Genomic DNA, 23898 nt, shown 5'->3' on the forward strand with positions numbered 1-23898 from the left:
ATGAGAGCATCATCCGCTTTGAGCGCTAAGGCGCAGTGATTAAATCCTCACAGAGAAAGTCTCATTGTTCGTGCATCTTAAAACAATAATAATAATAATCTACCCGCTTTATTTATTTACTTTTTTTTTCTTTTTTTTGACAATGTTTTTCACCACAAGGATTTTAAAAGTTTTTCATGTTCTTTTTTTCCTGACTTTTCAGTGAAAGGGGGAGTTCGTTCTGCGCACCAGGAATGTTGGCTCAAGCTTGCGACTGTGTGCGCTGATACCAAAAACTCATAGACCGAGTGCAGAATTGATTAAAACTAAGAAGTTCGGATCAAATGGCTGCACTTCTCAAAGCAGAAAAGACAAAATTTTCCACTGACCCGAGGCAGAGGATGGGATTTTTAGACTCGGACAGCCTTGTTGCAGCTTGTTTTGCTGTTTTTTTCCTGCCGGGGAAGATTGGAAATGCACATATCTTGTAGGAAAAAGGAATAACACTTTTTTTTTCTTTTTCTTTTTTTTTCTGCATTGATATTCGCTTGGAGAGTGAGAGGGGAGATGATTTGGTTAATACTTCTGCTCTCCATTCTGAATGGAGCTCTATGTCAGCTGCACTACTCCGTGCCAGAAGAGCAAGAGCCTGGCACCGTAGTTGGGAATATCGCAGAAGATCTAGGTTTGGACATTACCAAACTTTCCGCTCGCCGGTTCCAGACGGTGCCAAGTTCGCGGACACCTTATCTGGAGGTGAACTTGGAGAACGGCGCACTGGTTGTGAAGGAGAAAATAGATAGGGAAGAAATCTGTAAGCAGACCATCCCGTGCCTGCTGCACCTGGAGGTGTTCTTGGAGAATCCGCTGGAGCTGTTCCGCGTGGAGATCGAGGTGATGGATGTCAACGACAATCCGCCCAGCTTTCCGGAGCCGGACATTTTCGTGGAAATATCTGAGAGTGCCATACCCGGGACTCGTTTCCCCATGGAGAACGCATTCGACCCCGACGTTGGCACCAACGCGCTCAGCACGTATGCTATAACCAACAATAACTATTTTTCCCTCGACGTGCAGACACAGAGCGACGGGACCAAATTCGCGGAGTTGGTGCTGGAGAAGCCGCTGGACAGAGAGCAGCAAGCGGTCCATCGCTACGTGCTGACGGCTGTGGACGGGGGCGTCCCGCAGCGGACCGGAACGGCTCTGTTGGTAGTTAAAGTTCTGGACTCTAACGACAACGCTCCCACGTTCGATGAGTCCGTGTACACGGTTAACCTGCGGGAAAACTCACCCGTGGGGACTCTAGTCATCCAGCTAAACGCCACGGATGTAGACGAGGGACTAAACGGAGAAATCATTTATTCCTTCAGCAGCCACAACACCCCACGGATAAAAGACTTGTTCAACATCGACGAAAGAACGGGCAGGATAGAAGTGGCCGGCGAGGTGGACTACGAAGAGAGCAACACGCACCAAATCAACGTCCAGGCGAAAGATCTGGGGGCTAACGCCGTCCCTGCGCACTGCAAAGTGCTGGTAAAACTTGTGGACGTGAATGACAACACACCGGAGATCAGTTTCAGCACCGTAACTGAGTCTGTGAGCGAGCAGCACGCCCCGGGCACCGTTATTGCTCTCTTCAGCGTTTCGGACCGAGACTCTGGTGAGAATGGTCAGATGAGCTGTGAGATCATGGGCGACGTCCCATTCAAGTTGAAATCGTCGTTTAAAAATTACTACACCATCGTGACGGACGGCTCACTTGACAGGGAAAACACGGACTCATACACCATCACAGTCGTGGCCACAGACAAAGGTCAGCCCTCGCTGGCCACCAGCAAATCAATTAAGGTGCACGTCTCCGACGAGAACGACAACGCGCCCCGCTTTACGCAGGCTGTTTATGATGTTTATGTGACTGAGAACAATGTGCCTGGCGCTTTCATTCACGCAGTGACCGCCTTGGACCCTGATATAGGACAAAATTCTTTAATTACCTACTCCATATTGGAGTGTGACATCCAGGGAATGTCTGTTGACACGTATGTCTCCATAAACCAAGACACCGGCTACCTTTACGCGCTGCGCTCTTTCGATTATGAGCAGCTGAAAGAGTTCAGCTTCATGGTCCAGGCTAAGGACTCAGGTGTTGTCGAGTTGTTCTCCAATGCCACCGTTAACGTGATCATAGTCGACCAAAATGACAACGCTCCCAGCGTTATAGCCCCTATAGGTAAAAACGGCACTGCTAAAGAACACTTGCCGCGTTCTGCGGAGCCTGGATATCTGGTGACGCGCATCGTGGCCATGGACGCAGATGATGGCGAAAACGCACGGCTGTCCTACAGCATCCTGCGGGGCAATGAGATGGGAATGTTTCGCATGGACTGGAGGACCGGAGAGCTGAGAACGGCGCGCAGGATCTCCCCCAAGCGGGACCCACAGGCTTTTTACGACCTGCTGATAGAGGTGAGGGACCACGGGCAGCCTCCTCTCTCCTCTTCCGCCAGTGTGAGCGTAATACTAGTGGACAGCGTGGTGGAGGGCCGCAGTGGGGACCGTGGCTCGGCCTCCAAGGCTAAAGAGACTTCTCTTGATCTCACCCTGATTCTCATCATCGCCCTGGGCTCCGTGTCCTTTATATTCCTCCTGGCCATGATAGTGCTGGCTGTGCGCTGTCAAAAGGACAAGAAGCTCAATCTGTACACGTGCCTGCTGGCCGGCGAGTGCTGCCTGTGCTGTGGCTCCTGCTGCAGCAGGCAGAGCCGCGGAAGGAAGCAGAAGAAGCTGAGTAAATCCGACATCATGCTGGTTCAGAGCACCAACGTGACCACGGGAGTTGGGCCCGTCGGGCAAGTGCCAGTGGAGGAATCTGGGGTGGGGAGCGTGGGAGGCGGGTTTGGCTCCCACCATCACCAAAACCAGAACTCCTATTGCTACCAGGTATGCCTGACACCGGAGTCTGCCAAGACTGATCTGATGTTCCTTAAGCCGTGCAGCCCCTCCCGCAGCAACGACGCCGATCACACCAACCCATGCGGGGCAATAGTGACCGGCTACAGTGATCAGCAACCGGACATTATATCTAATGGCAGCATTCTATCCAGTGAGGTAAGAGAGCAGACTCTGTGACCTCAGAATCAACCTAACGCCCATGCGTAAAATGCATAAAAAAAGCAGCATTTTTCACGGGTTAACCTTCCCAACTGCGTTTGCTTTCGGCTAAAGTGCGTTATCAATTCAGATCACGCAAAGTAAAAGTCTTTGAAAAAATGTTCTGCAATTGACTTGGCTACTGTGCTTGGTGGCCTTTAATCATTGTTACGCATAATGGTGATTGGACATGTCAGTTGTTAAATCTCAAGTGGTATTTCATAATAATAATATAAGACTTATGTAGTATCAGGTTTTATACAGTACAGTAAAAAGATTAGAATTTTAATTTTAATAAAACAGACTAGATCATTTTCTTTCTTGACCATATTAACTTGTAGATTTAGACATGGTTTTTTATTGCTTATCCTAAGTACAATCAAACAATGCATGTTAAGTTAGTTATTTTGTGCAGCATTGCAACAATTAGCCGGAATAATGCTACAGGAAGGTATTGCTGGGGAATACAGTCTGATGCAGAAACAGAAACAAGCTCACGTTGGGCCAGGGGCGTATCCAGAAAGGGTAGGCCAGACGGGGACCACAAATAATTGGGTGGGCACATTGAAAATCAGAATCCATAATAGTGTGTGTGTTTTGTTTGGGTATTTTGCTATGTGACTATTATATTAAGTTTCGGGTGATGTGTGGTGCAAATTCAGACACTTATAAGTTTGTAATTAACTTATAAAAGTTGTTATGCATATCAGGCTTTATGACCTTCAAAAGTGGCACCACTTGTGCATTTTGCTCATGGATCTGCAGAGAGTTGGTGGCTTTTTTTTGTTGATTGCTTGGCTTGCGTTGAGCCAGACCAGCCAGTCACATCCCTAGTCCTCTGTGTGTTAAGTATTCCGTGCACGACACAGCACGGCAACACCGTGAACAAAGGTTGTTCAGTTTCAGCATCAGGCGTCTCAATCATTTACGCCTCCCTAATCTACTCCCCCCACCACAACCCTTGCTCTCATCTTCCCTTGCTGGCTCTCACCAAGTGAATGCACACATAATCAGTAACCCACGTCGCTCCACTAGAGCTTTTCCTGACTCAGTTTCACATTCTATCTTTATAGTCTTAATCTGTGATTATGCATTTGAACCATCTGCCTGTTTGCATCGGTTGTGATCACATCTGTGTTTCTGTTGGCTTTCCAGACAAAACATCAACGAGCAGAACTCAGCTATCTGGTGGACAGACCCAGGCGTGTCAACAGGTAGTGAAAAACACACGATGTGATGCATGCATACAAATTCATCCCATTTCATGTTGGCCTGGTTACCACCACGATGTCTTGTGACCCACCATCACAAGACATTCAACAGGCTGTCATTGATCCACAATCTCTTCATGACAATGAAATCATTATCCAATTTGAACCTTCCAAATGCAGCACTTGGCTGAAGGGCTATTTTGCTACATTTTATCGAGTCTACTGGAGTTAAAAAAACAAAAAAACTGCATATGTTAGAACTGAACAATATTATAAGTTCTCTGTACATTCTATTGGTCTTTGTTTCAGTATTTAAATAATTAATAGCAATTCTGAGAGGATTTCTTATTTCAGAGCATCATACATCGGACTCAGCTTAAAAACTACACTACATCAAATGGACAAAGTTCAGTAAAATTATTGTACATAAAGGACAGCTTTTGTTCCATACTGTTTGTGAACTGTTAACCACTTTTTTTAAAACCTTGTAAACAAAATAGGGGGTGTTTTATCTCTTTTTTTCTGCCTGGACACCATTTCACATGGAGTCCATCTTAAAAACTCCACCATCCAAACAGAATTATTTTCCAACCTTTCATGATTTTTGAAACCTTTATTAAGGTTGTGAAAACAATAAAGTATAATTTTAAATCTTTGTCAAGATAAGTTTTTGAATTAAGTGATATTTAATAAGCTGCAAATGGGATGCTAACTTGTTTGGTGTCTCTTCCTAAATCTGTAAAATGAACCAGAGCCAGCCTAAAGCATAAGTAAACAAAGAAGCTGCTTAGGGCCTCTTAAGCCTTCAAGGTGACACCCGGGAAGATATATATATATATATATATATATATATATATATATATATATATATATATATATATTATATATATATATATATATATATATATATATATATATATATATATATAATATTGTTTGGATTTGGTGACTGAGGATACTTGGACAGGGCTCAAATTAAGTTCTGCTCTGGGCCCCATACAGCTTCGGACCAGTTCTAACATGAGCACTACACCCATCAGTATCCACATCGTTAATTGCGGTTTTAAGAGCCTGCACTGTTCCCAACATATCCATAACGTTCATCTTCAATTTGGCATGAGTCCCATAACTGACACAGCGGCGTCTATTAAAGCTCTAATGCTGGATTTCATTACTTGCCATGTGTAACATCCAATTTAGGCTCTTGATGGCTACCATGACCGCATTAACGTGGTCTTGACTTCTGATTCTTCCTCTCTGTCTCTTTGCCCTCTCATTTAATCCTCCTCCACACTCTGTGTGTCTTTTGTATCACAACCATATTCATTCTTCCTCTGTCTGTGCTCCCCCTTCCCTCTCTGGACCTCTTTGTAGTTCTGCATTTCAAGAGGCAGACATTGTCAGTTCTAAAGACAGTGGTCACGGCGACAGTGAACAGGGCGACAGCGACCACGACGCAACAAACCGGGGTCACTCAGCCGGTGAGTTTATCCACATCTCATAATAATTACTCCGCCATTTCTGCCCTCACACACACGCAAACACACACACCCATACACACATCCCTGATCCGTTTCAGCATTGTGAGTTTGCAATTGTGAATAGGATAATGTGAAGTTGTTGGTGCGGATCGTTGATTTTTTCATTTCCTTAATTTGCAGAATGTGCGGGTAGGCCCTGAGCTCAGAGGTTACTGGCAGGTATGAACAGGCCCCAGATGTGTTGATTGTAACTCACAGCCTTGCAAAAAGAGTATCAGTGGAAATCTCTTCCCTCTGGCCTTTGCTTCTTCAGCAGTGTGGTGCTGAAAGGACAGTGACTTGCAGTGAGGCTGAGTGGGGCCCACAGAGCTTTAGTTGCACAAATCAATAGGCTCAGTCAAGAGAAAATGAACCGCATGAAAGCTGAATTGATGTAATGAGAAGCATTTCAATCAACCCTAGAGTCAATATGTTGTACAAACGCTAAGCAACTTACTCATCCCTGCGTGCCTCCAGAGTTACCACGGCTCTTCTGGCTACTTCTCTGATTAATGCTTTTGGTGGACCACCGTGTCGTTGTAGGCTTGCAATGGCATGCACTTGCCTTTTTTGCATCCTGCTCTGCAAGATATTCAGAGCTTATGGTATTGTTTTATAATTAATAAAGTGACCTCAGAGGAAAGCCTGTTGCAATAGATTTTACTAAGGATTTCTGCCATAGTAGAGACTAATAACAAAAGCTGTTTTTTTTTTCACAATATTTTTAAAATATCCTGAAAAAATAAAACGTGTGTTTTATTTGACCTCAGAGACCCTTGGTCTAGATTCAGCTTTTCAGCCACACTCATTTATTTTACACCATTTTCTTTTTTGATTGACCAGATTTTTGTATGTTCAACCTGAGTTTAATAAAGTCAAAATGTCAGGATTAGCTTACATAACCCCATCTATGTTCTCACTCGGGGTTCATTGGCAGACCCTCATTCCTTATCTGCTCTTACAGCATGATAGATTTCTTTGTAAAGAGGGTTGGCCGATCTTATCTTAAGCCTCTCTTCATTCTCTCTAAAACTCTATATAGTTAGTACCTGTCTATTGATCATGCTAGAGTCAGACAAAAATGTGGAGCAATACAAAATCTAATTTCATATTGAGCTGCCCTTTCTTTGTAAGGGAATGCTCCACGTGACGCATGCAAGACCCCTGTCTAGACCATAGCTTGCCAAATATCGTAGCGGTGCAGGGAATACAAATAGAGAGGCGATCCGATAGCCGTTGTTGGGTAGTGAATGGGCCTCTCATTAGGCTCTGCAGTGTTTGACATTATTAATGAACTGAGCCTAAATAAAGAGTGGGTATGGAGCACTGGTGTCACTCCCTGCCCTCTCTCATGAAACAAGTTGGGAAGGTCAAACTATGTGCAGCTGAAATGCAGCATTGGAAGAAATTCAAGTCTTCCTTCTTTTTTTTGTAGGAGCTCATTGCTTAGTGAAATAGATATAAAGGCTGACGTTCAAACGTGTTTATTTTTTGTGTGTTTAAGGATATTATATGTGATAAACTTTTTCTGCATAGGCTAAAGGACAAAGAGAACGTGAGGAGATATCTAATATAAATCTTAACATGTCCTTCTAGCACACTAGCACATAGTCTCCAACTTTAGGAAGAACTCAGCCCTGACATGATTTTTCAAGACATGCCTGAGACTGTAGTATAACACTTATTTTAGGTGGAAAATTGTCTTGAATTCCAATTTGCTAGCTTTTGGAGCACAGTGACAGGCATTATACTTCTGAACCGACGACATGTTTCTTCAGCCTTTTTCTTTCTTTTTTGGCACAGTGCTTTGCTCATTTGGCACAAGCAGGGGAGTATACACAGTTGGTGCTTCGACTGTGTATTTCATACAAGGGAAACCAACATTTGTTCCTCATGTTGGATTTAGAAGAGAACAGCTTACCACTCGACGGGAGGTAATACCACACGACTGGTATTTTGGAAAGACGGACACTTGAGTTTCACACACTTCTGTAAACAAAACCAGGCACTGTATGTTTGTCTGTGTGGATGTAAAGGTATACCACCGTCTGATTTAAAGTGTAGGTGTGTGCCTGATACTTAAATGTAACCTGAGTGTTTGTGTGCTTGTGTGTTATGTCTAAAGAAAGCAAGTCTATGTGATAATGTCTGTATCGCAATGGCACTCTCCTTTGAAATGGTGCTCCGAAAAGGCCTGAATGTATTAAGTGTAAGACGAGAGTGGAAGGTGCTGCTTGGAACTGTGCCTAGTATAGACAGTATTTCCATAACACAGACACTGCTCAGTTGTCTCAGAGTAATTCATTAAAAGAAAGCAATGAGAATGTTGATTTTCTCAGAGGGTTTATTACATATAGCACTTTGCTGTGCAAAACTATACATGTCTCCTAAACTTTTCCATAATTATTCTGGTTATGACTACAAATGTCATTGTATTTTGACTTGAATCTGTCCCATGAACCAATACTTTATAGTAGCGCCTATCATTGTAATAACAGCTTCGAGTCTGTTGGTGTACGTTTCAACCAGTTTATAAAATAATCGGCACAATATTTAAATATTAATAAATTAGTTTTGGATTATAATGAGGAGTAATTTCTTAACTTAGTAGAAAGTGGAGTGTCTTGACTTTCATCCAACCAATAAAGATTGAGATTATGTTACATTTAAAATGCCATATTGGTTTTAAACCAGGAGTTTGACACTTTTGTAAATCATGCAACATAATTGCATATAAAACATGCTTCTTCTATATTTTCAAAGAAGCCAAAAGGGTTACTTCTATATTGCACTATTTCTATATTCAGAGGTGTTCAATCTCTATCTGCGTCACTCTTTACAGCCAGTGCATTTTGGGATTTCTACATCTGATTGACTTAGAGCATTTCTTGACCTCTTTCCCCCAGTCTAAACAAAAAGCAATGTAAAAGCACAAACAAAATGTTAGAATTTTTAAAGCGTGTTCAGCTCTTTTGTTGTGTTTCTCTTACTTTGTCGATATGTCTGAGTCCATCTATGATATTCTCTGGCTTTGGATTTTAAATGTTGGTTCTCCGTGGTAACAATCGTGTACCAAGTTTATTTTTAAAAGCAGAGTTCACCGTACTTATAGTTGTCTTATCCTCCACTGTAAATCCCAAGGAAAGGGCAGGACTAAGTAGCTAACATATCATTATGGGCTGCATCCAATTTTACTAATGAAGATGGCATATGGATTTGAATTCCACAATGCAATTAGAATTGTTCTGTAATATAATCTCGAAAAACAAATATCTAAATTAATCCTCTGCCATAGCAAAAACCCACTAAAGTACAATATATGTAATGTTTAAAAATGTTCAAAAGGCATATTAAGATTTTAACAAGACACTTTACTTTGTCCTGACTGTGTTCTTAAGGTAACCAAAAGCCAGCAAATAAAAAATAATGACTAAATTAATAAATAAGTAAAACTTACCCCATAAATAAATTAAGGAATTTTTGAAGTGACTTTTTGAGAAGGCACACTGTATGTATGTACATATGCATAAGCTCAAATGTATTCCATATAAATATATGCATGCTCTCATTCTTGGTGTGGAGGTGCATGCACTTATCTGACACACACATATTCTCTTCCCGGTTTTCTGTCAGGGTCTCATCCTTCATTCTGTCTCCCTCACACGTTGGCTCTCTGTAACACTCCACTGATCAGTAATTCATTTCCAGATCCTTTGCATAGCAATTATCAAAGAAGGGTTACAGGCAAGGTTTCCACATGGGAACATGCCACATATTCTCCCCTTTTGGTGCACCTTCGGAATATTTCAAATCAAGAAGGAAACCATTTCCAGTTGGCATATCATCAACTACACCTGTCGTAGTTTCCCGCTCGGCCGCTCGTCTGACACTTTAGAAAATAAGTCTCCTGATGTCGTTTTAAATCAAAGGGACACTGCCTGAGAGGCTGGTATACCTTGAAAATGTGAGCAAATGGCTTTTCTGAAAGCTGGTGTCTGGAGCGAGGCACCGCTGCATCAAGAGCCAAAGCAGTATTGATTGAGCGCCACACCTTTTACTTCTCCACCCTGTTTTTCCAAAATTAGGCACCGTTTTCTCTCATCCTGTATCTAGAAAAAGATAGCAAAGTGAGCAGGTAAAACAGAAAATAGGTGGCAGATAAAACCGGATGAAGAATTAAGGTGGGAGAGAAAAAATAAATAAAGACACCTCGAAATGTTCAATCAGCTGTGGAAGGCTGTGAGACGGGAAGGAGACTGGAAACGATCATTATCATGACGTTTGTTTTGGTGCGAACAACAGCCGTGACAAATGGTACAATTAAATCACTGTGGTAACGGTGTATTAGACGGCTGATTATGAATTAGTGGTGTGTACTGAGTTGCAGCTCCCCATGTCACTACGCTGTCAGAGAAATTTAGCTAACAGGGCTTTGATAAACCCCTTTCTTCCAGTTCTAAAATATAAAGAGAAGCTGAAAACAGAACGTAGGCAAAGGTGTAAAGATTTAAGCTAAAGTTGTGTGACTGATTAAAAAATGTTATTTGTAGCGTTTAGAAAGTTGAAAAGCTCTAATTATTAAGAAGAAATCAAGAGGGTTGTGAGATGTGAGTTTTGAATGCATCCTAAATGTCTTATGACAGGAATAATGTTTCCAAACTAGAAAAACTTTATTTATGATATATGTATGTTTTAATATGCCATCAAAAAACTATGCAGAGACCCTTAAGTTTTTGGTTTTAAAGGGGGAGAGGATATTATGTAAAATATATTTTATTCTGCTTCATATCACGTCATTATCTTGTTCCCTCGTTCAATGAACCACTGAGATGTGGGTGTGCGCTTGATTTTTCTGGAGAATAAATTGTCCCGAAAATTACTGTGATATTTTTTTATTATATTGTTGTTTTGAGACCTGTTTTCAACTAAATATAATGATGATGCCATATTAATGCAAGTACAGACTCTCAAAAATCAATAAATTAATTTGTAAAAAAAACATTTAACGCTGGAATTGGAAGACATTTTAAATATACAAAATAAATAAGCAAAGCAAAGACAAATCAAATGGATTACAAAGTCTCTGTAAACAAACGTGCCCTTTAAAATAAGTTATTCATTAGGCTCAGACAGTGAAAATACTGCCAGTTAGGACTTTTGTGAAAAAAGTGTGAACTTACAACTGTGTATTGGGTGTCAGATGTTTGCAGCTTCTATCGAAATGCTGGCTTTTCAATTAGATTAAATAGCAGCATCTCTTTAGCAATTAACCAAACTATCTCAGTGTGCATCATTTTGCTATGTCTGTTTTGAATGTTGTTTATTGACTAAACTTCCTGATGAGGGGAGACTGCAAGGAAGACAGAAAGAACCCGCTGGTTGTAGTTAGTTTTTAAAGCTATGTGCGCATGTGTGTCCTGTGTGTGTATGGATGTGTATGTTGGAATGATTTTTCTTGTGAATTATATTGTGAATTTGCACAATATAAATAAACTGAATTGAACTTAATTGTATTAAACCAAGGAAATCTTATATCACTACACACCAGCTTGCTGCATTTATTGAGGAGTGCTATAAAGAACACAAAGCATGTATCAGTAATCAATGGGCATCCTGAGCGTTTTGCTCTAACGGTATAAAAGAGGAAATATTAATCAAACTGACACTTGAACGGAAGCTGCTCTCTTGGCTCTCCCTTGGCTCAGATACTGGGATGCAGACAGCGAAAATTATAGCTGGGAACCATTTATCTGGCTGTCATTAGTAGATATAGTGGAGGCCATCTTGGTGTGTTTTGGTCCAAGGAGGTTTCTGGTTTACCCATCACAGTTTTGCTGGCCAGACTTCATCAGGAAGTTGTGCTACTCCTTTGTTGTTGTCCAAATGGTCATGACTTGCATCAGAATCCTTTCTGAAGCTGTGGAAAACAAGATGAAAAAGCAGAAGTGGGGAAAAAAGACAAACTCTAACATGGCGGTAATTTAGGTGGGGATAAGGGAAAGAGATTAAAAGGGTGAAAAAGGAAATGAGTAGTGAAAATTAAATATGTCAGAAAATGAGACAGAGGACGTAAGACGCAAATGGACTGATACATTTGGAAGAAGAAACTAACACAAGAACTGGGTTCTTGTAAAAAAAAAAATAAAAAATTACATGCACAATATACCCACAAAGTGAATATCAAGATGGAGTTGATTTTTTTTTTGCTGAAATTTGTTTTCCCCTCATTTTCTCGCTCCAAGTCGTTGGAGGTATGATCAGACGACGCAATTAGTCAAATGGCACCGACTTGGGATTTTAGAAACATGCAGAGATGTAATGTAGAAAATAAGCAAGTGGGGAAAAAAAAACTTCGAAGTGCTGATTGCTTATTAACACACAGATTGTGTTTATAATGTGTGGTTTCGTTTGCGCCTTCTCTTCGGAGATCGTGTGTGTGTGTGTGTGTGTGTGTGTGTGTGTGTGTGTGTGTGTGTGTGTGTGTAAAAAGGGAACAAGCATGTGCTCTTCCTGCCTGTTGAGGTCACGATGAGAAGAGACTGCTGGCAGGGCCTGTCATTGCTAGTCACTGTTTTGGTTGTTGTTTTTCTTCCTGCCCGAGGAGGAAAAGGTGCATCATGGGGATCAACAGCCACTCGGTTTCATGTGAGCACAGCCTGTCTATCTGTTTACTCATGTATATTTACATATCCTCACATTTAGGAAGTAATTTTCATGCAAGTGGGAGTTGGCTGCCAAACCTAGGTGTTAATAATATTTATTTTTAAGTTTCTCTGAGTAGATTGGGAGCTTTGATGTGACATTTTCTAAGTTTGATAAAGAGTTGGCAGCACTGATAGATGCGGAATAAATTTACAAATAAATGTGACTGTAAAATATACTCATTCAGATGTGGCTTGTGCATGGTGCCCTGGGCAAGCTCTTCCTTCTGCTGTCACACACACACAACACTGCCTTCCAGAAAAAATAGAAAGAATAAATGAAATTAAAAAAGAAAAAATAGTTATAAGAATTGCCAAGAACTAAATGATAATCAACTGAAAAGAATTACTAGATACAGATAGTTAGACATAGATTTAAACAATATTAATAATCTAAACAATATATTGTAATGTTCTAACTTGTCTAAATGTCCTCGGCTCAAGAAATTCTTGGAAATTATCTCTTTTTTAATGTTTTCACAAAACAAAATCTCTAATTTAGAGAATATTTGTTCAGTGAACAATTTTCTAATTTAGGTTTATCAAGTCTAAACACAAATGGAGTGTAGACTCCCAAAATTATGTCATTTATGCTTACAGTTTAGTCCTGAACCATAAACTGGGAATTATTGTGCATTTCTTTATGGCAATGAAAAAGGCAGTAAAGGTTTTAGCAACAGTTTTGTCATGTGCAGGTGAAAGTATTCCTGCTTTCTCCACAGTTGCATGGGCCTTTGTTAGTTTTGCACCTGTGCTTCATTTCTTCTGCTGATTTGTTTCCAAATTTAGAAGAACACACACATCGCAGGTTCCAGAAAGCCTTGGCAGCACAATAGCAAAGAGATGACAGGAGGACCCGAGGTCAATGTCCTCTATGTCAGGAGATTGCATGCATTTGTGGGAAGTCTATAAAAAAGGCTAAAGGCCAACAGCTTGATGGGCATTACAGAAATGCAATGATTTATATGCATCCAACCTTTAAAGATGCTATAAATATACATCAGCATAAAAGGTGAATCAGAGTGTATGTTGAAGGAAATGGCTCTCAAAAACATAGCTGGCATTTACAAAAGCTGCCCAGAACAGCATTAACTGTGCTGATCCTTTTGGAGTTGAGGAGATGTCTTCATATATATTCTCCACGTTTTCAGCCACCCTTCTTGCTTCTACTGAGTGGCATTTCTTGTGTGCTAGGTTGGGATGAAACCAAACGCACCATTTGGGAGCAAAAGTCTTGATTTGTGCTCATTGTGTGGGACTCTCAGATGGAAGAAGGGTATATAAACTGAATATGAATGAGATGTCTGAAAAAAGTGAGAAATAAAATGCAACATGTTGGGTAGAAAAGGGAAAAAGCAACTGCCAGCTATGAATGAGAGATTTTGTACATCTCCTCTTTTTTATGCATGTTTACGCAAGTAAATAATAGTATTGTAGATGCAGGTCGTAGGTTCAAAGACCTCTCCCTGAATCTCATTATAAAATAAGGAATGTATGTCTGTACATCAACAAGCCCCTAAGTTTTTTTCTCATTTTCTTAACCATTTTAAAACTGTTACGGGCAAGTAACAGTAGTAGTTGTAACTACTATCCAGTAGCTTGTCACCATCAGCGTGTGAATGTGTATGTGAATGGATGAATGACCGATTGTAGTGTGACTCTGGATTAGATGAACACGTACAAGTATGGTACATTGACCATTTACCAGGATTGCACACCAGAACCACCATAGAATGCTCCAGTCCTCCATATTAGCCAATCCGGGGCTGTTTTAGGCAACAACATGTCAAAATGGTCCAGTCAAAACCTAGACTCAGATACATCTGAGATTCTGTGGGAAGTCTTGACAATTGTTTACAAACACAAAGCAACCTGATTGAGCTTGACACCTGTAAAGACTTTCAGTTGCTGGGGGACTGAATTTTCCTTCAGGTCACTCTTTGTGTATTATTTTCTTTCCGCCTGCTTTGCGTTTGTCTATCCTATAAAAACCCAATGAAGTACTCTGAAGTTTGTGGTTATAATATGAAAAAAGATGAAAAGTCTAAGGAGAATTAATCATTTCATTTTGGGCACTGTATAAAGTTTTTTTTCCAAAAGGAAACCTGAAGATATGTGGAAAATATGTCCACTATATAGGGTAGAACTACTCAAACGTGCACATGTTGTGAGATATTTTTAACATTCTTTCATTTAAATCAATGTCTTTCATTGCTCTGCCCGCCTCTTTAACCCCTCTTTGGTCTCCATCTGTTTAGATCTGACCGTCACTCTATCCATCTGTGACTGCGCAGGTCTCCCTTCTCCTTCCTGATGGTTCCTGCTGTGTAGTTGCCTTTTTCCCGCCTGTAGTTGCTGTCTGTGAAATCGATGGCACCCTGAGCCCGTTTGGCCCTCGCTGCCTGTGAGCCGTGTGTCTTCACTGGCTCTATGTCCACTGTGCAGTCTTATTGCCTTTCTTGCACTCTGTGGGGGCCTCAATTAGTTGCCACATTAGATTCACACCATGCACACAGACACAGAAAACAGAATCAGTCACAGTGGCAGTTCTTTGACAATGTAATGGAAGATAAAAGTGTTGGGGAATTGCTGAAAGAGTTTTAAAATTAGAATGATCTAATGGATGTCATCAAGAATTAAATCAAAGTTAATATGTTCATTGGTTCTGTTCTGTAAAGATACTCCTTTTTGAACTTTTAAAATTTAGTTTCGGTTTACTTCCGTCTTTAGCATCTAAATCTGTGATTAAAAAAGGTGAAACTACTTTTGATTACTGAATTTGTTAATTGGTCTATAAATGAGATAAATATGTTTTTACCCATTTGCTGAGCAGTATTTGCAGATATATGCACAATAGATATAGTCTTAGGAGCAAAATATGCAGTGCAGCAAGTTTCCAAAGAGTTTTCAGTAAAAGTTGAATGAGTTTGTTGTTTTGAGCGCATGATGGACAACTCCACAGTCTCTTAGTTTGAAGCTTGTTAAAACACCATCAGACAGAAGGAGCATGTCTGAAATACATAGACAAGCAGAGCAGTAGCATTCAATCTGACATAAGAAACAAAAGTAAAAAATTATTCAATGAGCACAATCAGCCTTAAGGCAGACTTATAAATTGCCTATGTTTCTTTCACTGTAAATTTTAATTTGCTTGCTTGATGGGCTTTTTTTTTAGAATGAGGAGTCCAGACTTCTTGTCTTTGTCATCACCAACTTATTCATTTATAATTAGTTATCAATCAAGTTTTTTTTTTGAGATGCTTATAATCATGGCTTGCCAATGATTGCTGGAGATAGGTGCCATGCCCCATGTAAGGAAAATGAGACATAAACATTGGATGGACGGACGATTATTTCTCAATTAGGGTTGCAAGTTGCTGTATGTATTGTAAAGCTATAGTTATTGCAGCAGTATTATTTTTGCAACAGACTGTTTTAAATGCAATTAAATGGCTAATATACTTCAAATGATTTAAGTTCACACTATGCCTGCCAATACAGTATCCAGCCTATTGGGTAGAATTTCAATGCAGTAGATTCAATTTTGCAATGCCCATGATGTTAGAGGTCACAGAGAGTGCTCGAAGTACATAAGAAAAAGTTTGAGTGAGAAAAATCTGCATTTATCACAACTGTGTGGCGGTGTCATAGCACTACTAGAAATGAAAAGTTGCAAAAAGTTTGATTTATGCCCTTCCATGTTTAACAACCTGAATCAGATTCAGTAAGATGATCACACCAAAGTGAAATTGTCTCCATTTGTATCTACCTGTTGATTGTCAGTATTTTCTGACATAATCTGATGTCTGCATTCATTCTCCATTCCCATCACCTAATATGGAAATCAGTATTGATGCTTCCCTCATCGGCATTGTTATGAGAAGCTGCCTACTTGCATGTTAGAGTCTCAACTAGCAAACAACTATCATTACATTTTCTACTCACCTAATTTCTGGCGGTGTTGTGACATTTCCAGCAAGACAGCAAAAGGTGCCTATTTCGGTACCTATTTCTTAATTCTGGTTGAATGTTTAACTACTACTTGTTTAAGTTTTAGAATTTACATGTTTACAGATCAATTTTATGATCCGTAAACATCATGTCCAGCCATGTCGGTTAGTCTCTGTTTTTCAGTTTGCCACTTCTCTTAATATTCTTTAACAATATTCTTCCCCATTCATGGCTCAGTGTTCCATTATGTGAGTTCAGATATTAATTTGATCATCTTTCTGCTGTTCTCATTTTTTGGCTGTAGCTTTTGTGCTTATTAGTCCGTCATTTTCTCTAAAGATGATCGACAGGGTGGAATTAAACATCTGAGTATTTTGTTCACTTTTGTGTCACATTTTGTTACAGTGATCGCCTTTTTTTAGGATTATGACATAAGAATTCATGTTTTGTCTCTTGGTGTTTCACAATCAAATGAGAGTCAGAGGATGTCAGATGAGCGGGGCGGTGAGGGTGGTGAAGTGCTTTCGTTACCTCACATCACTTTGATTGCTTATTTCTTCCTAAATGAAAGGGGTGAAGAGAAAAGCAAACAATTCTCTTCATCAGGTCTGGCTTTGTCCTTTGACGAGTAAATACTGCTGCACATCTTCTGCTTTTGACACTGGCGAAGGATAGATAACTTGTGCTGCTTCTCACAGTGTCTTCTTATCATCTCACTTTCAGTTTAGCTTTTATTCACGACCAAATGACTGCCCTCTTCAGTCGATCACGGTGCCTTATTCTTCCTTCATTTTGTTAACTTCTAAACCTCAATGCCAATTGATAAAGTTAAATTTTTATGCGTTTTGCTTCCACTTCGACTGACCTGTTCGAATGTTCTCCGCAGGTGCTGACCTGTTCTCCAACTGCACAGAGGAGTGCAAAGCCCTGGGTCATTCTGACCGCTGCTGGATGCCGTCCTTTGTGCCATCAGATGGGCGCCAAGGGCCGGACTACCGCAGCAATCTGCACGTCCCCGGCATGGACGCCACGCTACCCGACACTGAGGTACCCTGCTCCGTCAACTTATCCGACCAACTCACAATGACCTCCTCCACCGCCTCGTCCAACGATAGGTCATTCTCCACCTTTGGCAAGGACGGCCAAAGATCACAGTCACACCACAGCCTTCAAAATCACCTCCATCAGCAACAGCAGCAGTACAGCTCCAGCACGCTAGAGAGGAAAGAGTATGATAGGGGGACCCTACCGTACAAACCAACCTTTCTCTGTGAGTATCAGTATGAAACCTCACTGGGACCCTACGATTTTGGTTTGGTCCAGTATAGAAACTAAAGGAGGGGACATTGAATATACCTCTTGATTCTGATTTGGACTTTATATGCTGGTTATCAACTTTTATTTCTGCTGCTTTTGAAGGTGTTCAAGAATGTGGCTTCATATTTTCTTGTATTTTGTCTAAGTAGTTTTTTTTTAAATATGATTTTTTTTTCAAGTGTAAAATGTATTAATTGCATACCCCCTTTCTCCAAAACCTACATAAAATCCTTTACCTAACCTAACCCCTTCATGACCCCCAAATACTGCCTGTAATCACAGGACTTATTTTGAAATAAACTAAAATGAAATTTGACTCATGCTATTCTGCTGTGGCCACTTTTTTTTCTTTTCTCCAAATTACCCCTCCCTTAAAAAACCCTTCCTATCTGATGCTCATATCAGTAAAGGTTAGCAACACTTGCATGAATCATGTGCAAAGCACGCACTGACATACAAGATCATCTGACTGAGTTAGAACATCATTAAACAGGCAATTTATTTCAGTAATTCAAGTCAAAGACTAAAACTCCTGATATATAATGATATATTACACAGAGTAATATATTTCAAGTATTTATGATAATTTTAATGATTATGGTTTATAGTTAATAAAAATACTAAAGTTAGTTTCGAAGGAAGTTAACATATACTGCACATGTTCTGGACAGTATATGTAGTATATGATTATAGTTCCCTTTACATTAAATATTGCATCCTTAAAGTCTGGTATAGAGGTAATCGGGCTGTGGCTTTGTTGTGATATTAGGGAAGCCCGGGTTGCTTTAATAGCATCTTGCCATGTTTCTTTTTAGAGTACTTCATCAATTCTGAATGGTTTTTTTTTTGCTTGTCAGTCATGCAGTGTTATTATTGTCATTAAAGCATTTATTTGTACACTTGGCAGTGAAGACAGGCGTCAAGTCCAGGTACAAATTGAAACCAGTCTCTCCATAAAACTTGTTAGCAGATGAAAATGTGAAGTGCTGGACATCGTCTTGGTTGATGTTTGCACTGATCTCTAACCAGCTAAAACATAGCAAACCAACTCCAACAGATGACTCTGATAACCTATTTATATATATATATATATCTTTGTGTGTGTGTAGTCAGTGTTTTTCTGCTTGGAGCTTGCATGTTCTCTTTTTGTTGGTAGGTTCTCTTCATGTGTTCAGGCTTCCTCCACAATCATGCCTGCTAGGGTACTTGGCTTTTCAAAATTTTAGATGAGTGGACTTACAACCTGTTCAGGGTATGCCCCTCTTTTCACCCACTGGATCTAGGAGATAGGTACCAACCCTTTGACCCAGAAAGATTAAGCCAGTATGAGAAATAAATGGGTGAAAAGAGAACTTTGTGCCACTGGGTAACATTTCAATCCCTTTCTCCTCTGATAAGGTGAAATCTTTCTGATGACATCAGTAGTGTAACATGTAGGATGCAACAACTGTAGCCCATATCCTGGATTTAAATATGTCTAATGTGTGTGTGTGTGTGTGGATATATATATATATATATATATATATATATATATATATATATATATATATATATATATATTATATATATATATATATATATATATATATATATACTGTCCACAAATTTATAAGTTGGCTATTTTTACCATTATTCCAAAACCTCCCTGTTACTCTTGCAACTCTTTAAACCACACTTTTGTCTTCTGCTAACATGTTTAAATACATAACTTTTGGACCTTACCCTTCATGTAGACGGTGTCAATATCTGTCTGAAGGATAATTATCAAAACTAGGCCATAACAAAATCACAGTATAGCTCTGTCTTAGGTAATCTGTAATTAATGAGTTTCAAGTGTTGGACTGAACTACTGAAATAAAGTTTTCTGGTTTCTTGAGATGTAATTTTACCAGGAGTTAAATACTAGAAAGGAAACGAACGACAGAGGATATCTCTCTGCATTTTTTTATCATGATTTTTGAGCATGAGCATTCTGACTTCCCTACTGAATAGCTCAAGAGGTGAAGCGCACAGCCCACGCTTCTTCTTCTTTACAAGGAGTGAGTCCGTTTTGCTCTGAAAAGGAACCCAAGTGTCCGTACTTGCTTACTTGTGGATCAATACCTGACATAGAAAGGGATGACGAGGAAGACTTCATACCACAAGTTCAAGATTTTTCAGCTAAAAAAGTCACAGATGCAATTTCTTATCAACTCTGTTGGATATCAGCAGAAAATAAAGAGGCTTTACTTTGCCAAGTAAAATTTATTGATGTGCATTGGAATAAAATTTGGATTTTCATTTTCTAATAAGCTGAATGGGTTTCATAAAAGGAAAAAAAAATGGTTGACGGGCAGAACATTTCAAGCTGCCTATTCTTTCAAAGCACCCACATTACATGAATATTCTATTAGCTCTAAGAGTAGAAAATGGATTTGATATACACATTCAGTGGGGAAGTCATTTCCAGTCATCTCAACACCATGTTAACCACCATCATCCATGATCCTGCATGCTGGTTGTGAGCTGTCTCTCAGGTAAATGATGAGCACAATAACCTATTCTGTCTTCTTTTTTGTGACTTAATAAAGACAAGTGATTCCTTCACTTTCACATTAGAGTTTGAAAAGTAATTAGCATTCAGGCTTTAGGTTCTACAGTCTTTCTCAATCTGAATTAAAACTGTCTGTACAACTGTTCATGATGTATGCTTTGCAGTGGGAAAAATTGACTCGTTTCATTCACATTTACCTTATCTCATATCTTTTTAATCTAGAATTTATTTAGTTTTTGAAGGCAATCTCAAGCAGAGACTCTATTAACCATAGCCGTCTTGTTTGCATTTAAAAATAGCTGTGAACACTACTGTGGTAATCCTTTGATCATCAGGATTCGCTTGTAAAAGGTTTAGTAAATGTTTAATGACCCATTTATTGATAATTAATGAAGCAATTAGAGCTCTTTGTATCTGTTACACATGCATTAAGCAGCCACACGGTTTTGACAATTTATCCTGACTGATAGACGTGTTTTCATGCCATTCCCAAATTAGCTTTACAGTATATTGTAAGGACCAGCGATTAGGGTGTATTAATAACTTCACATATTCCTTTGTGGTATGTATCCTTCTAGAGACAATATTTCTCATTGACTGTGGCACTAAAAAGCCTGCAGGGAAAAAAAAAAAAAAAAAAAAAGGTTTCATTTGTCTTAACGAGTGTGTGTTCTTTTTCTTTTCAGCCCGCAAAAGGATTTGCTAGCTCATTCCACGTAGACCTGTCGGAGACAGCGTGAATTTATGTACTACACCATCAACACTGATGCTAAAGACAGTGAAACAGAACAAAAACAAACGGCGACCTGGACAGCAGCAACCTTGGCAAAACTTCATTTTCTCGGGTGGCGAACTGTAACGAAACCTTGGCGGTGGCTGCTGAGGGAGGAAAAAGGAGAAATAATTACTGAGTAGCTGTAAACCTCTTGATACCCAAGGAGCAATTCAAGGCCTTATTTCTCTCAGCAGGACTGAGACTGGCATGAAACTCTTGACCACATGAAGATTATAATGGCATAAGATTACAAAGTGAAGGAATTGAAATATCAAAGTGAGTTAGGGGGACTAATTAAATTAGAGAGGTGTTGTTTCCCCCCCTGCTTGGGAGGGAGTTAGCCTCTAGAAACATGTGTGTGCCTGTTTACATCGAAAGAAAATGCTTCTGTACAAACTTCAACCAATGTCACACTGAACCCTTTAGCTATTTCTACAATCACCACTAAGCCAGCTGTACAGAGACTGTTTTGGGGGGAAAAGGAGACTGACAACATGAGACTGAGGAAGCAGACAAAGCGAGAAAAAGCGCGAAGGAGTAAGTAATGTACAGGAATTTAAAAAAAAAGCCAACAAGTGCAGTACTATAGATTCTGTATCTCTGGTTTTTTGACTTGACTGTCTTTATATACCTTCTCTTTTTTGTTTCTGTTGTTCTTTCTGTGTGGTTCAAGTGTGCAGACTCTAGAATATTCAAACTCACAGTTTTAGACAGGAACTTGTGGTCCAAAGTTGGGCTTAGTTCTCTTTCAAGCTTAGCTAGCCACTTCAGGAAGGAGATTTGGACAAATCACTGTGTTAATGTTGAATCTCATTTTTGAGTTTAGGAATAAAATACCAGAAAATGAATGTTTCACGTTTGTTCATATTTTTCAAATGCTTCTTATCGTTTCTTAAGGTCCTTCCTGAGCTGACGGCAAAGAAAGTGTAATGACCCATCACAGAGATCTGGCTCTCTTGATGCCATTGGCCTAAACATAACCAATCAGACACACTCAGTGGTTTTTATCATGTGTGCAAAGTGTTTACTGTACTATTTTAAAAGCTTATAAATGAATATAAATCTATATCTCTATATATATATAAAACTATATATATATATATACAATATACTTTTTCTGAAAACTGTGTAATCATTGATTAGTTTTTACACTTCATTATGTCTCTCAATCTAATAATACAAAGTGCTACAAAATCAAGATGTGTATTGTTTTATTTAAAGGAGGAGTGAATATTCTAAAAACCTTACACCAACCAACAGTTAAGTTAATGTTTTTAAACGATTGTTACTTTTCACTGTTTACATATGCCAGGCCTTGTTGTGTGCTACAAAGACACCATTTAAGTTGTTTTGACTTGTATTGTATTTTTCCAAGCAGAATATTTGGTGATGTACAGGATGGAAAAACTATCACAATCCAGCAAGATTTCAAACGTTTTACAATCATATGAGTAAGACATATGCATAACACAGAATACATATGCATGTATTTGCCATAAATGGATATGGCAAATACACGCATAAACACACAAACAAACAAACAAATACACACACATACACAGATAAAGTGGTGATAAATAAACTGTGTCATTGAAGTTTCCTTAAGTGTGTTGTGTTCATCTTGAAAATGTGTCATGCATTGTTTACTCAGTTTCCAGTCAAAGTTTAAAATTTTGTCTGCAATTTATTGAACCATTATTTCAATTATAACATATTCTATATAGACATGCATACATTTGTTCTTATTTCTGTTTTTTTTGTGTGTGTGTGTTCTGATTTTTGCAAAGACATTCAGATGTCCTGGAAGAATGTCATGGAATTTCAAGATGTAATCACCATGGCCTTGCTCTACTTTCCACATTCCCTGACCTCAATAACTCTTAAAAAAAAAAAAAAAAAAATCCCAATCCTACTCCTTCACTCCAGCGTGATCTTCAGATGGCCTGGCACATGCTTACAGAGATAAGCAGGGGAAGCAGAAGAAGTGAAGTCCTGGATCAGCTGCAAGTGAAGTGTGGGGTCATGTGGGAGACACAGCAATCCCACACTTAATGTCCTAAAAACAGAGCTGAGTTTGTCTCCATCACAAAATAGGCTTCTTTAAAGAGCAGAGAGATACATGTGACCGTTTCATATGACTGATGTATTGGTTGCCTCTGTGAATTAGGGCCCTTTGGGTTTCTGATTAAAACCTCACCCCAAAATAATTCAGAGTTCTTTCAAGAGGCTGGAAAACTTTCTTGAAGAAAGAAAAAAAGAGGTCATATGGTGAACTGTGTAATTGGGCATAACTGGGTTGATATAAATGGGATCAGAAAATGTCTCCGTTGTTGAAATGATATTACTGCAAAAGGACTTTTGTTGGCAAGTTGGCATGGTTACTGAACAAACCTCAAATTGGAACTACAGGGTGATTAGAAAAGTTGATAAAGAAACTTTTAGGGTTCAGTTGTTATTTGCACTTGCTACTTAGCACAGATTTCATAATTTGCTTTGTCTAAACCTGAAATCTTGTCTGAAAGTGTGATTCTAATGAGTTGATGGGAGGGAGCGACTTCAGTGGTCAGTACTGTATGTATCAAAAGAGGTTCATTGAAGGAACAATGGTGTACTCCCAGCACGGCTATGGCTTTCTATCGAGAACAAATGCTGACCCGTGAGGTCCAATCCAACAGATTACTTCTTGTATAGCTTAAATCTTTGAAGAAAGGTGTGAAAGGTTTTCCTGTCGAAAGGTGAGTACATAATAGCTTGC

At 39.5% G+C, this 23898-nt stretch overlaps 1 protein-coding gene across 4 annotated transcripts; it reads left to right on the plus strand.

The window, feature by feature from the left end:
* Positions 1-22743, plus strand: pcdh10a (protocadherin 10a). 4 transcript variants are annotated; one of them, XR_008606672.1, is made up of 6 exons: positions 1-3093; positions 4291-4349; positions 5721-5827; positions 17405-17788; positions 21055-21680; positions 22041-22743. XR_008606672.1 is itself a non-coding variant. In XM_055041151.1 (5 exons), the coding sequence occupies exons 1-5, from the start codon at positions 547-549 to the stop codon at positions 21072-21074; spliced, it is 3117 nt and encodes a 1038-aa protein (XP_054897126.1). In that variant the 5' UTR covers positions 1-546; the 3' UTR covers positions 21075-22743. The 4 variants fall into 4 exon arrangements, 3 of the variants coding, with proteins under 3 accessions (XP_054897126.1, XP_054897127.1, XP_054897125.1); XM_055041151.1 differs by having other exon boundaries at positions 21055-22743; XM_055041152.1 differs by having other exon boundaries at positions 17405-17565; positions 21055-22743.
* Positions 22744-23898: the final 1155 nt, after the last annotated feature.

Source organism: Poeciliopsis prolifica, unplaced genomic scaffold, assembly GCF_027474105.1.
Source record: "Poeciliopsis prolifica strain line A6 unplaced genomic scaffold, Auburn_PproV2 SCAFFOLD016, whole genome shotgun sequence".
NCBI classification, from domain to species: Eukaryota; Metazoa; Chordata; class Actinopteri; order Cyprinodontiformes; family Poeciliidae; genus Poeciliopsis; species Poeciliopsis prolifica.